At 36.3% G+C, this 15,195-nt stretch overlaps 1 protein-coding gene across 8 annotated transcripts in view; it reads left to right on the top strand.

Annotated features, from left to right (window-relative positions):
• Positions 1-14,007, top strand: part of C2CD5 (C2 calcium dependent domain containing 5) — an 82,449-nt gene extending 68,442 nt beyond the window's left edge. The window contains exons 23-27 of one of the 8 annotated variants that reach the window (XR_003437783.1): positions 6,578-6,628; positions 7,529-7,630; positions 8,961-9,151; positions 11,790-11,980; positions 12,677-12,789. Coding sequence is in view for 6 of the 8 variants with exons in the window: in XM_027129436.1 (XP_026985237.1) it covers positions 6,578-6,628; positions 7,529-7,630; positions 8,961-9,151; positions 11,834-11,980; positions 12,677-12,808 (623 nt within the window). In the remaining 2 variants the exon portion in view is untranslated. Of the gene's footprint in view, positions 1-6,577; positions 6,629-7,528; positions 7,631-8,960; positions 9,152-11,789; positions 12,005-12,676 lie in introns of those variants that run through there. The other 7 variants (XR_003437784.1, XM_027129436.1, XM_027129437.1 and 4 more) reach the window with 7 other exon arrangements.
• Positions 14,008-15,195: the final 1,188 nt, after the last annotated feature.

Here is a 15,195-nt window from a genome sequence, read left to right on the forward strand (position 1 = left end):
ATAGGTCTCTAGACCCCCTACTTCTGAACTAGAGCAGCTTCAATGCACTACGCTTTATGTATCAGCTTTCTATATATGATTTTCTTGGAAGAAAGCGTTTCAAAAAGTTTGAAAATCACTGAATCAGATCATACCACCCTTATCGTCATCATCATCGCCACCATTGTCAGCTTCATAATGATCAATATCATCACATCTAATGCTAATATATATAAAACTTTAATACTAAGTGCTTAACTATAAAACCTTTGTGCCTTTCCTTGAATGTTACATTTTAAAATCATCAATGAACACTAAAAAGTTTATCTGTTTACTTTTTTTAAAGTCATGTAAATTGTGGTTTACGTTGCATCCTTATGTATTGTCTTTGCGTCCTCATGTCTTGCCAGGAGAACATGGGCTATGATGTATATATTAGAAAAAGTTATCTCGAAGTGTTTTGGAAAATTTGAGGATAGGATGGGTTTTGAAAAGGTCTGAAAAGTGTAATAATAGAGTGTTATATCATGAAAGTAGTAATTGAACATTGTAACATGAAGGAAGGCTTTGAATAGAGAATAGAAATATCTGGGAAAAGTTAAGCTTAGCAGTTTAGAGGAAATAGGTGGGAGAGAGAAAGGTGAGGGTGAGGAATAAATGCTCAGAGAACTTCTCTACTTTCTTATCTGCAACCACAAGAGGTTTAAAAGTTAACTACTAATACTGATAAGTAAATAAATATATAGTTTTTATAGTTTTGTTAGGTTAGTTAGCTAAGCTGATCGAGATTTATCTTTTTTAATTCTGAAAACTTTGAATACTAATTTATTTTTCATGTTCTTATCACAAATGGGATAATTTATTAAAATTTTTTATTTCCTTTTATGTTGACAGAGTAGTCTCAAGAGCTATGCACAGTCTGTTTATTAACACTTCCATCTTTTCACTTGTAGATAAACCTTTCCTTATCTTTTTGTGTTATTGAAAATGAGTGAGTATTATGTGAAGAAAAGATGCTTCAATAACATGTTTCCTAATTGACAGTGTAGAGTAAGCTTGGGCCTGAATTGTCCATCCATGCTTAATTTTTTTTCCTTCCATCTTTTGTTATATTTGTTACATATTTTGTTTCTCAAGGTAACAGAATAGTTTGATGTATGTCTCAAATTTGTGGTTGATTTGGTGTTACCTTGATAGTTACCATGATTTTTCCGATTTGAAATATTAAAACATGCTGAGCCTAAGTAATTTCTTAAAGGACATTATCATGTGAAGGTCATCAAAATTCTTTGATGAATACTATGAGGAACAGAGATGATGTGGCATCACTATAAATTCCTTTTTTTAATGAAACTGTGTTAAGAAAAAAGATGACTATAGCAAATTTTTTATACCACTTTCATAATGTTTTTTCCTCCTCATTAATATCTACATGTCAGCTTTCTGAATATCTGTCACTTCACTCTGGAATGGTTTTTTAAGAGGCTTTAAAAATGATATATATTTTTATGAAATGAAAATGAAAAAAGATGGAGCAAATATAGTAAAAATAGGGAATCTGAGTGAATGTAATCTGGGTGAAAATTTTTTAAAAATCAAGATATTTCTCATGAACTGTAATTAATCTTAAAAATTTTATGCATGTAATTTTTATAAAAGGTTGGCATGTTACTTTAGATACATGTCTAAAGACCTGAATCTTGAGATATTTGAAACCATATTGAGGGACTTAAGAACTTATATTAGACAAAAGTGTTTGAATTATATACCACTATAAATAGATCTCAAATACTTTATAAACCTAATCTATAATAGGATAATTGCTTTCATTAAAATTCGGAGAGTTTAAGGCTATAAAAGGGTTTAATTAAGTCAGTTTTAGTGTTTATATACTATTGGATAAAACTGTATAGAGGAAAAGTTTTTTATATCACCCGTGTTTCTGTGTCCATTTTGCTTTATGCTGGGGTGGTATCCTCATGTTCAGTGGCATTAGCTATAGCCTGGGAGAAGTTCTTTTTTCACTGAGCAGTTGCTGATGAATAAGACAAATATAGGTCAAATTCTGGATTTCAGTAAAAAAGAAAACAAGTTTGCTTACACCCTCAATATATTATACTCCATAATTAGGTATCCACATTTGAAGCTTTTTTCTTTATTTTTATGGTCGGCTATCAGAATTACTTTTTGTTAAACCAAATTTGATTTTAAAAGATAGTTTAATTTTTTAAACTTAAATGACTTGCCTCACATTATTTTAACTTGTAATTAGAAATATAAATCTATAAGACCTACAAAAGTTAGCTTTTCCTTCTTCCTGCCAACTAATGGTTCTGAATTCTTACAAGTATATATAATTCTTTATGCTAACTAAAAATGTTTTTATGTATTAAGAGTTCATTCCATGTCTGTTTTCTCTCTTATTTTTTTAAGATATATTTTATCATTGTGACCAAATGGTAGCAACTATGAAAAATGCTAAAGTTCTTCATGTTATCCGTGGCCACAGCAGTGAGTGAGGGCTCCTGAAAGGAGAAAAATGCTGAGGGGAAGGAGAATGAGAGGAAAACAGAAACTAAAGAGTGGAAAATGTGAAAACCTCATCCAAGAAGTGGGAAGGAGAGAAAGAGTTGATGGAGAAGTAGAGATAAGGAATCTTAGCTTTTCCAAGAGCTTGAGGGCAGTGAAATCCAGAGTCAGAGGAAGAGGGAGTGAAAAGCAAAGAAAATTGAATTGGGTTATTGACCCAAAACAAGGATTATTTGGAAAAAAGGATACAAAGGATGGGAGTGAGAGGAAGAGTGAATGATGGGGATTGAAGAAGAAAAGCAAGTGAGTTAGAATGTTGCACACCCGGGGTTGGAAGCTTTAATGACTCAAATAGGGCAGCTAATGTCTTTTGTCATCTACTGTATGTATTACCTGTGTAGCTACGTAGTTGAATTTTTTTTTTTTTACTAGTGAAATATCCAGATCAAAGCAATTTGTGTCTTTCTGTATGCCTTAGTAATTTTTAACTATAATATGGCAATTTCATTATCAATCCACCAGTATTTTTGCGGTACACAGGCCTCTCACTGTTGTGGCCTATCCCATTGCGGAGCACAGGCTCCGGACGCGCAGGCTCAGCGGCCATGGCTCACGGGCCTAGCCGCTCCGCCGCGGCATGTGGGATCCTCCCGGACCGTGGCACGAACCCGTGTCCCCTGCATCGGCAGGCGGACTCTCAACTACGGCGCCACCAGGGAAGCCCAATCCACCAGTATTTAAAGACCATTATGGACCAGATTTATACTGAATGTTTATGTACATCATTTGTTTAACTCAGTCATTAAGCCAGATTTTATAGTTATAAGACATAGCTGATCAATGCATTATAGATTGATGGAAGTGCTTAAAGGGACATAAAACCAAATTTTGATCATAATAATTTAAAACTAAGAATGGTTAAACAGGAAAATAAAACATACAGTTTAGAGACTCCAGATTGCATATATTTTAATCTGCCAGAGAACCTTTTCAGAATTTGCAGGAGGTTTTTCAAATTTTGTAATTTTCTTAGGGTGACTGGAAAAGATTATCTCAAATACTTTTTAGTTATTCAAAGCAAAGGTGATCTGTAAATTTTAATGGTAGAAAGTAAGTTGTTAGAAGAGTAGTCAGTGTAAAACTCTATCATAGCTAACCCATACCTTTGTCATTGGTTATTTAGGATAATGGAAGCATCTCAAACTTCGGAAGCACTGGCAGGTGTATAATTGAGGGAGGAGGAATTCTTGCCACATTTTTTTTTCTGTTTTTCATCTATATGCTCATTTCCACTAAACTGCTTTAATCTAGGTTAATCCCCCTCCCCACTCCGCTAAGGCCTGTTAAAAATTGCTCAAGTGTAGTAAGAAAATAGTCAATCTGCATGTTCTGTTTGCCTCAGTAACTTTCTAGGGTTGTTTTCTGAGGGATAGCGGGATTATCAGTAACTGGTGACTTCTTAAAAAAGCAAAATTGTATTCAATGGGAAAGGAAATGCTAAGAGAAGTGGGCTGCTGGGTGGCTTGATGTAGACTGTCTTTGCAGCTACAGTGGGGCCTCTCATACGAAGTATTTGTGTCAAACTCTTCCCCAGAGATGTGCAAATAGCCAGAACTGGGTGCCAGCTCCTCAACAAAGCCCGAAGGACTTTTAATAAGATATTTACCCCTGAGTATGAAATATGTTGTCTTTTTAAGTATTGGCTTAGAGATTGCATACGTATTTATTTATTCTTAAGCAGAATTACTGCTTTGTCAGTGAGCCAGACAGCTAATATCTGCAGTTCCTTCTCTTGTGAAAAGCCTGTTATTACCTGGGAAGCCAAACTGTAATTGGAAGGAGCAGAGTGACCGAGAGTCTGAGGTCATTAGATATTTGAGGTGTTCAGACCAGTCCGAGGTGCTGACGTCCAGCTGCTGCCAGGACCAGCTCCTCTTGGGCCTTTTCTCTGAGAGAAAACATGAGCATCCTGGCAAGCATGTTAGGAGATGAACCTGCTCTCCGTCAGTGAGGTCAAAAATCTTGTCGCTCAGCCATGTCTCTAATTTAAAAGTTTTGTTCTTCTAAAATTTTAATTCAAACACATTCATATTTGAGGGCAGGGAATAAATATTTTCCCTCACTTGTTTCTCCTCTTCCCTACCTTTCGTAAAATTTTTTTTGGAAAAGTAGTAAGTGTACTAAGTGTACATGGTGAAAAATTCAAATACTACAAAAAAAATCACATTGTCCAAAATAAAGCTTCCTTCTCCCTTCGTTTTCCTTCACAAGAGGAAGATACTCTTTAACAGGTTATTGTCTGTCTTTACAAGGATACTCTATCCTTTTTTTAAAACACAAATATTCTACAGATCATTGTATACCTTTGTTTTTTTCCACCTGGCATATTTAGAGATGGGAACAGATACCGTCTACATGTTTAAGCTCTTTTCATGGGTATTTGCCATTAAATTATATACAGTTGCTACTAGAGAATTCCGTATTACCAAGATAATATCAAGGTATAGAAGACAATTTTAGTAATTTTCACTTTTTCTTTTAGTTTCCTTCCCATCCGCACATTTTAAAAACTTTAACAGAATACCTAATGCCGACTATATTTTCTGTGTCTATACTTACCGAGGCTATATATACTGCACAGGACATACGAGAGCTCTGGGACCCTCCTGGGATGTATGAGCCTGGGGTGGGCTATTTACTGTCCCAGCTTCTGCACTGGGTCTGTTTCCAGGCTGAGCTGTCCCTAGAGATCTGGTAAGCCTCTGAATGTCAGTTCTGTTCTGGTCTTCCTCCTGTAGGTCCCATCGCTTCCTGGGCTTCCATTGCCCCTCAGGATGCTGAATCAGGAGGATACTCCCTCTAGAACTACAGTCTGAGGGCATGATGGTCAGGGCGCGTCCAGCGTGCGCTCCTCATAGCCATTGTATGGACCTCACCTAGTGATCCCTTTTATCGGACAGTTCTGTATTGTAAGAGGATTGTCAGCCACTGTACACTCTCCAGTATAGCTTGTGGTCATTGCCTTAAAAACTGGGGGGTGGGGTGGGTGCGGGAGATACTTCCATTGCACCCAATCAACAGAAACATTCTATAAATCCAGTTTTTGAAAAGTATAACTTTTGCTAATTTAAGAATATTACCAGAAGGTCAACACATTAAGCAGAGACAAAAATACATATATTTACTTAGTTTATAATTTAAAAAAAGACTGGCTGACCCAAATTATTCTTAGTGTCTTTATGTGTTATTTCTATCTTGGCCACACTATATTCTCAGGTCTGAAATTCTTTGAAACAAAAATTCAAATAATGCCATTGTGGATAGAGCCTGAACATTAGAAATGGATTATGAAGTTTTCTTTCTTTTATAGTACTGTTTAAATTTGTACAATGACTTAAATATCTATAGTAAAAATACAAACTATCAGGGAGAATGCAGGATGCTGCTTTCATGAGCCTACTGTAAAGGGGATTCTAGTTTGGAATTCCTAGTTATTTCCGTGGAGAGCGGTCACCTTTTAGTTCCACAAAGTCTTGATAGCTCCAGAAGGAGCTGCTGAAAGCAAAGGCCTTGAATGAAGGGGTTGGTGGTGAGGGGGCAGGTCGGGCTGAGGTTTGTGTTTATCTGTGAGAAATAGGTCATTGCCTTGTCTGTAATTTTTAATCTTACTGGCTCTTCCGCCACAAACATTTCCCTTCTGTTTTTCATTTCAGATTTTCTTCCCAGTAGGTTGACCCTTTTCTCTGTTCAGTTTTCTCACATCCCGCTTCCATCCCACTAACATTTGTTACTGTGTTGATATTTTGTGTGTAGAGTTTCTGAAACCTTTTTTGTGTTATACTAACAAGTAATCTTTCTTGGCATGGTATTTATTAATGAAGCTAGTTTTCATATATCAATAGAAACTGTGTTTTAAACCTAAATACTTCTATTTGGTTTACTTTTATAATGAAGCCATAAAGATTCCCTCCTATTCGTCTGGCTTTTAGAGAGTATTAACCAAGAGCAAAGAAGAGATACTTGCTTATACTTAGCACCCAAGCTAATGTTGTTCATATTGTCTTATTAGAACACCTGGAGAGTGCAAGTTCTAACTCAGGTATACCAGCTGCACAGAGAGGTGAGTTTGTCTAATCAAGCAAATAGTCTCCAAAGGTGTGAAATTCTAGTGTGGTGATTCATGAGCGTACAGACATCAGAGAAATGCACTGGACGATGGAATAGACACCAAAATGTGGCTTTATTGTAGTTAGAATGTGTCTTACAAAATAGTAATTAAACAAATATTTACATTTTTAGCATTTTAATAGTGTCCCACTTTCTAAAACTAAAGCTTTAGCTTTTTAACATTGTTTTTTAGCTCAGCATTAGTAAAAGTTATTCTTTTTAAAATGAGAACTTGTTAGGCTCACACTTGCCCCTCACCCCATGTTATCAGAAGCTTTGTCGCCAAAATCAGACATGGAAATAGAATATTGACAAAAATGACCCTTTGGCTTTCTTGTTACTATTGGTAGAAAGAAGGTATTTTAATAAAAGATAAGTTAACTAGTGATTTTTTTTCATGTATTCTTCACCGTTTGATTCTCATTATTTTTATTTTTGATTTCAGGGTAAAATTAGGGCAAGGAATTATTCACAAAGTTCTGATTGTAAATTAAAGCCCTGAATATAAACAGCTAAAACAGTGTGAAGTAAAAAGAATGGGAAATGAAGTTAGTTAAAACACAGCGTATGGTCCTTTCCCTGATCTCTCTGTTAGACCCGCTTCCATTCCCCCTAAGAGACCACACAGCTGTGACATCACCAAAGATGCTCAGCCAGCCAAGAACTTGGTTTTGGACAAATCAGTGTCTTAAAGCTTGACTCTTTACTATCTCTCTTACCTGACTTGAAAAGGACCACTTTTTCCCCTAAGTTACGGTTAAATTACGTCATCGGAAGGAGTGTTATGACGAGTAAGAGACGTCATCCATATTTTTTCTTTGTTTTTTCTTTTGTTTTCTGTCTGTGTTTTCAGCAACGTCAGTTGATTACAGTTCCTTTGCAGACAGATGCAGCAGCTGGATAGAGCTCATTAAACTGAAAGCTCAGACCATAAGGCGTGGATCAATTAAGACAAGTAGGCGGATGTTTCTACCATGTTACAATCTGAGAAGCATATCCTTGATTTCCCAGTGGTGAAGGCTAGACCTGACTACTCAGTAATAACATTGCCAATCAATCATGTATTGGAGTGTGAAAGCTGCAGACTCTAAAGGTCATTTAGCAAAAGCTATTGAAGGGCCTTTAGATTTTTTTAACTTTAACTGTAGGGTTGTGTTTTTAGTATTTTATTTTTGTGAAGGTATTCTTGAAAGTATATAGATATTATATCATCTAGTGTAAGGAAATGATGAGCTCTCTTATTGAAGAGACACTCTTCCAGGACCCAAGGTACTAGGTAGTGTACGGTATTTGTCAGTTTACTAAGAGCGATATCCAGAGTGATAAAAGAATGAGGTATTTCCAGAGAGAAAGTGGTCAACTCTTATCTCACTGCTAGACTCAGGATCAGTACTTACATGTTCTTTATCTATACTCCATGTGTTTTGGTAGACTTTGAGGTATTTGAGTGAAAGATTTTACATTAAAGGGAAGGAACTGTGTTTTAGGGAGAAGATCACAAGATATGGAACCAGCCAGATATGGTTTTGAATCCTAGTAGTGCCATTTTAATAGCTGTGTGACCTTGGGCAAGTTATTTAAGTTTTGTGAGCCTCAGTTTCCTCACGTGTAAAATGGAGATAACACCTACGTTGCTGGGTTGTTGTAAGGATTATATATATACATATATGTGTGTGTGTGTATATATATGTATATATGTCTGGTTTATAGTAGTTATTGGATAAGTGGTAGCTATTATTTGTTATTTCATGAACAAACAACTTTTAGACAGCCAAGGTCATTTGTTGAATTTTTTAAATTATTATGAGTTTGATCGAGAAGGTTTGGAAAAGAAACCTACTACAACTAGTTAAGATATGGTTTATCTACAAGTTGACAATGATGAAGTCGTCTGAAAAAAAGATGGAAAAAGCTGCACTGGGAAATGTAACAACTTTCACACTCTCCTTGTAATAATTTGTTCCTACAGCAGATAATTTTTAATGCTCTACCGCTTTTTCTTCACTTTATAACGATCATTGTGTGTGTAGCTCCACCTCATCAACATTTTCTTTTGCAGGAATGCCATTTTTCTTCCAAAAGATTCCATTCCAGCATTTCCTCTTATGTTTTCCTTTCTCTCTCTATTTTTAATTGCATGCAGTGCATGATAATTTCTTTTCTTTCATGACATGGCTTAGCCTCACAGACAGCTGAATGTTGTCACCACTTATTTGGAAACCTTAGGGAATAATTGAGTCACCAGCATATGATCTTGATGCTTTCTCTTCTTTCTCCAATTTTAGCTGTGACAGTCGAAAAAGCAAGTCCAGTGGGTGAAGGAAATTTCCGGAATCGTTCTTCTCCACCTTGTGCAAATTCTACAGTTGGCGTGGTTAAGATGACACCTCTTTCCTTCATTCCTGGAGCAAAAATAACGAAATATCTTGGGATAATTAACATGTTTTTTATTCGGGAAACCACTTCTCTTCGTGAGGTAATTTTATAGTTGTTATTTAATTGTTTTTGTGCGTTTTCTGTGGTTGAAGATATTAGTATCAAAACCAAACAAGTTTCAAATTGGTTGTTTATTTGCCAGAAGTAACACACACACACACATACACACACTTTTTTTCATAACCTGTCTGGATTGTCTCTAGCAGCTAGTATTATCATAAGAGTTGTGTTGTGTTTAATCCCATTTGTTATTAGAAACTCCAGGTCCTTATCATGTGGTAACTAAAACAAATAAATGTATCCGCGTTTGATTAGAGGTTTAAAACAGCCCTGAAAGAACAGCTTAGTCTTCTCAGTAGGTATTTGCCTGAGATATATTTAAATAGCAATTTTTAAGGGTTTACATTTAGAAATAGTAAGGGACTGTATCATGGAGAGATGTCTTGGGGATTGTTTATGTCATTTAGCTCTATCGTTTTCTTCCTCTGAAAAAAACTGAGGCCGCTTGTTTTTTTCCCCTCTCGCCGTCAGTGTGTAAAAATGTTCAAGTTCTTACCTCACACTGGCTGGGTATCATTAAACTTTAATTTTTTTTTTAAGTAACAGCAGTTCTAATCTTCTACTTGATGTAGTCAAAGTTAAGAATCAGAGTCAGCCTATTATATTTTGCATTACAGAGGAATTTAAACTCAAGAAAAGATTATATTTCTATTTGTCTTATGTTTTGGAGCAGGACTGCTAAGCAAATTACTGTGAATGGGGAAATTTTTTAATTATTTAGGTGTGAAACCCAATAAACTCTTCAAAATTTACTTCAGCGGTAGTTTGTATTTTTAAAAAGTGTGTTCATTATAAACATGACTTAACTATGCTTTTTCCCCATTGCTTCATTAGCAGTGTTTCTATACTTTCTTGGAAATAACAGCTTGCTTATTAATTTTTGATATCATGCTCACCCTCCTGCACCTAGCACAGTGCCTGGTGCAGAGTAAACATAAGTTGTTTTTGTGTAAGTGAGGGAGTGACTTCTGACAGATTAACTAATTAGATAGATGTTTCCTTTAAGATAAATTACTTTTAAAATCATATTCTAATTGTGTTGAGATGGGAAAGAAACTATCTTAAGATGCTCTCAAAAACCTTTTAGTGTAGAATTAAAATAGGAGACACTTTTATTAAGTTTGACAAAGAAATTTGGGTGTGAGAAGCTGGCATAGATTGGTGAATTGACCTTTTCCGGTTGCTCTTACTAGCACATGGATATTGTACTATTGAATCCATAAAATTTTATTTCCTAAGTGCCTTCTCTACTGCTTAAGCAACCATACCCCAAAATGTTACTTCACAGTAGATTTCCTTTCAACAGAGATTTGTAATATTAACTGTATGGTATAATATCCCAAATTTATTCATTGCTTGGTGAATTATTTGCTTACAATTATATAATCTTTTAAAAATTACGCCTCTGTAGTCTCTGTTACTCTGCTATCAGAATTTCTTGATTTGAGATGGAGGAGGGAAACTGATAAAAGTAAAAGAAAAAGCTGTCCCGGGTGATGATTGAGTCAGAGGCAGGCTGACACAACTCAACTTAATTCCTTAATTACAAAGAGAGATACCTGTACAAAACTTTATGTAGCATCCTGTGACTTTTCAGAAAGATGTGACCTGGACGAATGGTTCTTCTAACAGTGTATTGAATTTTGTCCTTAACCTCCAGTTTGAAGTTGGAAATTTCTTCCTAGACTATAAATAACATCCAGTAAAATTTGTGGAAAACTTAGGTTGAGAAGCATTTTAAGCTCTCATTTAGCCTTTGGTTTCTGTTTTGTTTGTTTTTGAACACTGAAAAAGTTCCCCAAACTATTGGATTTAATTCCCTAACTAATATGTACGGACCACTTAGTACGTGCATCTGTTGAAGTAGGTGTTAGCGTATGTAGTTGTGAGCACAGCAGAGTCAGTTCCCGACCTGATGGGATTTAGTCTAGTGGAACTCGGGCATGGTGGACAGTAAATAAATAATCATGTGATTAACAGGTAACTCCTAGTAATAGTAAGTCATGTAAAGAAATAAAACAGGGCCTGTCAGAGAATATAATGGGAGAACTTAATTTAGATCTGATAAGGAAGGTTTCTCTGAGGAAGTCACATGTAAACCAGGACCTGAAGAATTGAGTAAAAGTTACCCTGGTGGAAAATTGGGTGTGGAACCTTCATGTGCAATGACCCCGAGGCAGGAAAAGATGTCACACCTTTGAGAAACTGAAAAAGACAAGTGCGACTGGAACCTGGTTCATTTTCAGAATAGGAGATATGGATAGCAGAGAAGTCTCATTGTTTTTATTTACCATCAATTTATTTGAATGATGATGGGAACGACTTGATAGAGGGAGGTGCTGAAGATGGAGGGACAGTTAGAACTCTTGCTCTGCCATCTGTCCACTAGCTCTGTGGTCCTGGCTCGTCATGGGCACATCACAGATTCTCTGAGCTTCAGTTTCATCATCTGTAAAATGAAGATAGTAATCCCTGTCGTAGACATGTGCTCAGTAAAGGTTTGTTTGTTCATTCATGCAACAAATCCCCATTATGGAGGGAATTAAAATGATCGTCCGTTATATTAAGATCACTTAAGATGTTTTAATATGTATTCTTTGATGTTTTATGTACATTAGTTTACACATGTATCCAGTTTGGTTTTTTGCGCGTCATCATTTAGGAAGGAGGTGTCAGTGGTTTTCTCCATGCTTTTATTGCTGAAGTGTTTGCGATGGTGAGAGCTCACGTGGCTGCACTGGGAGGGAATGCTGTTGTCTCCTACATAATGAAACAGTGTGTCTTCATGGAGAATCCAAATAAAAACCAGGTGAGATGGGGTTAAAAACCTCTGATGGCGGGAACCTGTGAATGTATCCCATGGCCTTTTCACCTCCCACCTTCCCCCGAAAAAGAGAATTGCTCTTCAAAGCTCTTTGACTCTAGAGGCTTAAAACATGTTTTAATGAATATGTTGGTAACCATGGTCCTGCATAGGTCAGATGCTGTTTTCATATCCCCAGTGACTAGTTATTATTCTTAAATACCTCTGGAAGTTTTGCTCCTAAATTACTGTTTCCTCCACCTTCTTGGTGGGTCGTTGGGATCCAGTGATGGCTAACGGAGGACAGTTAAAAGACGCCCTCTGGTTTGGAATGTGATGCTGTCCAGTTCTAATCGCCCTGCTGGTGAAGAGTACATCATGATGGGGCCACACTGTTTATTTCTAATAAGTAATATAATTCTGTTAATGGGGACAAGGGAATGTTGCTTAGGTTAAATCTTAGAATAAATTTCTTTTATCAGTTTTTTAATAACTCACTTACAATTGTTAAAAATCCCTTTAAAAATTAAATAACTGTATTAATGAGTTTGTTTGTTTCCTGTGAATTGCCTTCTTATCCTTTGCTCATTTTTCTCTTGGGTTGTACGCTTCTTCAGCTCTACGGCACTGCCCCCAGGGTAGCCAGAAGCGTATGAGCGTGTTGTTGAGTTTGTGACTGAACATGTCCTGTTGTTCTTATAGGCACAGTGTCTTATAAACGTAAGTGGTGATGCAGTGGTTTTTGTTCGTGAATCTGAATTAGAAGTGGTGTCAACTCAGCAACCTGCTGCCACCTGCCAGCCCTCATGTACTGGAGGAGAAGTTACAACCTGAAGTCAGTTAGAAAGAATGAGCTTCACTAAATGACATTCATGGGTCTCTTTTGTTTTGTCATTCATTTATCTTACTAGATGTAAAAAATGGACTTGAGAGAATTGAGGAAGAATTGATACATTATGAGTATATTCGATTTGTCTGGGATCACTTGGAGGCCTGAGAATGTTCAAATCTTGACATTTTAGTTTGGCCAGCCTAGACGGACAGGCCCAGTGGAGCCTTGACCGCACCTCCCCCCCAGGAAGTTCAGATAAACTTCTCTGAGAACTGTAGTAAAGAGGGAAGCTATGTATAATTTATGTTGATTTTAATAAAATCATAATTTAGAAAATGAAATGGTAAGATTATAAGGAAATTAGGATAGCTCTCCTAGTGTAATTTAGAGAAACTAAGCAAGAAATGAACAAATTGTTAATGAGTAAGTCATCTGATTCAAGGAATGTATGGGGAAAATGGAGAAAAGTTTTCAGAAAACTACGTGGGTTTCTTAGTATGTTATTTTGATGAGGAATTTGGTAACAACTGAAAGGGAAAATTGCTTCAGCCATCTTTGAAAAAGAAGTTAAAATTCTGCAACTGGTATCCATAATATGTCCTAACTACTGGAAAAGAAAAGTAATTAATCAGAGCCAGTGTCCTTCCATTGGAAGTTTAAATAAGGAAGGAGGAAAAACATTACTATATAACTTCGTTTCTAGCCAAGTTTCAATTTGTGTTTAATTTGTCTGGAAGAGGCTTGGCTTCAACTGGGAAGAAAAGGCCAGTGAATTTTGTTGAAGTAGTTAAAATATAATTGATCTAGAAGGAACATAAAATTATTTTCTAATAAAGTCATACTTCACTCCCACCAAATAAACAGAATTTTAGTAATATCTTAGGGATTTTTGATGGTGAGTTAGACCGTATTTGGCATAGAGTTTGGAAATGTAACTTGAATGTAAATATGCTGCAGAATGTTGAATATATGGATAGAAATACTTTTTTTGTCAATGCCAAATACCTATTACAAGTGAACCTTTAAAAGTACATTCCTCCTTTGCACAACAAAATTTCTTTATAAAACTCATGATTTTGCTCTTCCAGGATAACAACTGCCCTAAAGATTAGGAGTCATTTCCTTGTTATCACAGGTGTCAATATTTTTCTGTACTTTGTTTATAATTTTATTTTTTAAATAAAAAATTTATAAACTGGAATATTCCTAAATCTCTTTTTTTGCCTCTTTGATGTAGTACTGTCAGTGGTCAGAAATCACTTTCCATCTGATCATCTCCGTTCATTTCTTTAGTCAACAGTCATCTGTTGTGCGTATACTATATGCAAGGCCTTGTTCTTAATTTGCGGGAAAAAATACATATGTAATTGCGCTACTCTCATTGCCTTTGGTAGGAAACCTACAATATTAAGTGAGAATATGTGTGTAGCTTGGGATGAAGGTAGCTTCCCCAAGGAAATGATACTTAAGCTCAGTCTAGAAAAATAGGCAGGTCCCTGGAATTGACTGACTTGTTCATAGTTTTGTTCATCCATCCATCCATCCATCCAGCAGCTATTTTGGGATTCCTGAGTATGTTTCTGAGTCCTTTCTTGGCAGGGGATTCATAATGTAATTATCACTAATTGAGTACCTGTTTTGTGCCACATCCTGTGCATATGCGTTGTTACTAATTCTTAAAACATAAAACTAGCTGGGTGACGTTATCTCCATTTTGGTCTGAATATTTGGATACTAAACAGAGACACAGGCTGATTTCTAGAAAAGCCAGAGTTACAGAACTCAGGCTTGCTGTCTGCAGACCCAGGCCGTTTGCTCAGTGTGGGTTACCTGTGAAGTACAGTCAGCCCATGCCAAGATTGGCTCCTTCCAGAAAAGCTGATGTTACCTGATGCCCCAAGAATTGCTGCTGTTCCCTGTATGTGGATTCCCTCAGAAACATCATTTTAGACGTGCTGGGACTTAATCTTTTGGAAATATTGAGGCCAGTTATGGGATCTAACAGCACACCTCATAGTTTCTCTCATTCTTTATTACTGCTCCAAAGCTGAACTACACAATTTAACCAATACTTTGTTAGTTTGCTAGACTCACTGTTCCACTTCCTCCACCTCCTACTCTGCTGTAATCCATCACCATCTGGCTTCCATCACCTGATCTACCCCTAAATTTGAACATGCCAAGGATGCAAGTGTTGGATTTCAATATTGCAGCGTCAGATAGCTGACAGGCTTCTTCATGCACACACATATAATTTTTCATAAATGCATAAATTGGATCATGTACATAATTTTTAAAAAGTTTTATTTTTTACCTTTACACCTAGCTTTCTCTTCCCCCATATCATCCCTCCCAATCCATGTTAATAACCTAGTATGTATCCTTCTTA

The sequence above is a fragment of the Aethalodelphis obliquidens genome, unplaced genomic scaffold (assembly GCF_003676395.1).
Source record: "Aethalodelphis obliquidens isolate GAN/ISIS:26980383/991018 unplaced genomic scaffold, ASM367639v1 scaffold36, whole genome shotgun sequence".
Taxonomy (NCBI): domain Eukaryota; kingdom Metazoa; phylum Chordata; class Mammalia; order Artiodactyla; family Delphinidae; genus Aethalodelphis; species Aethalodelphis obliquidens.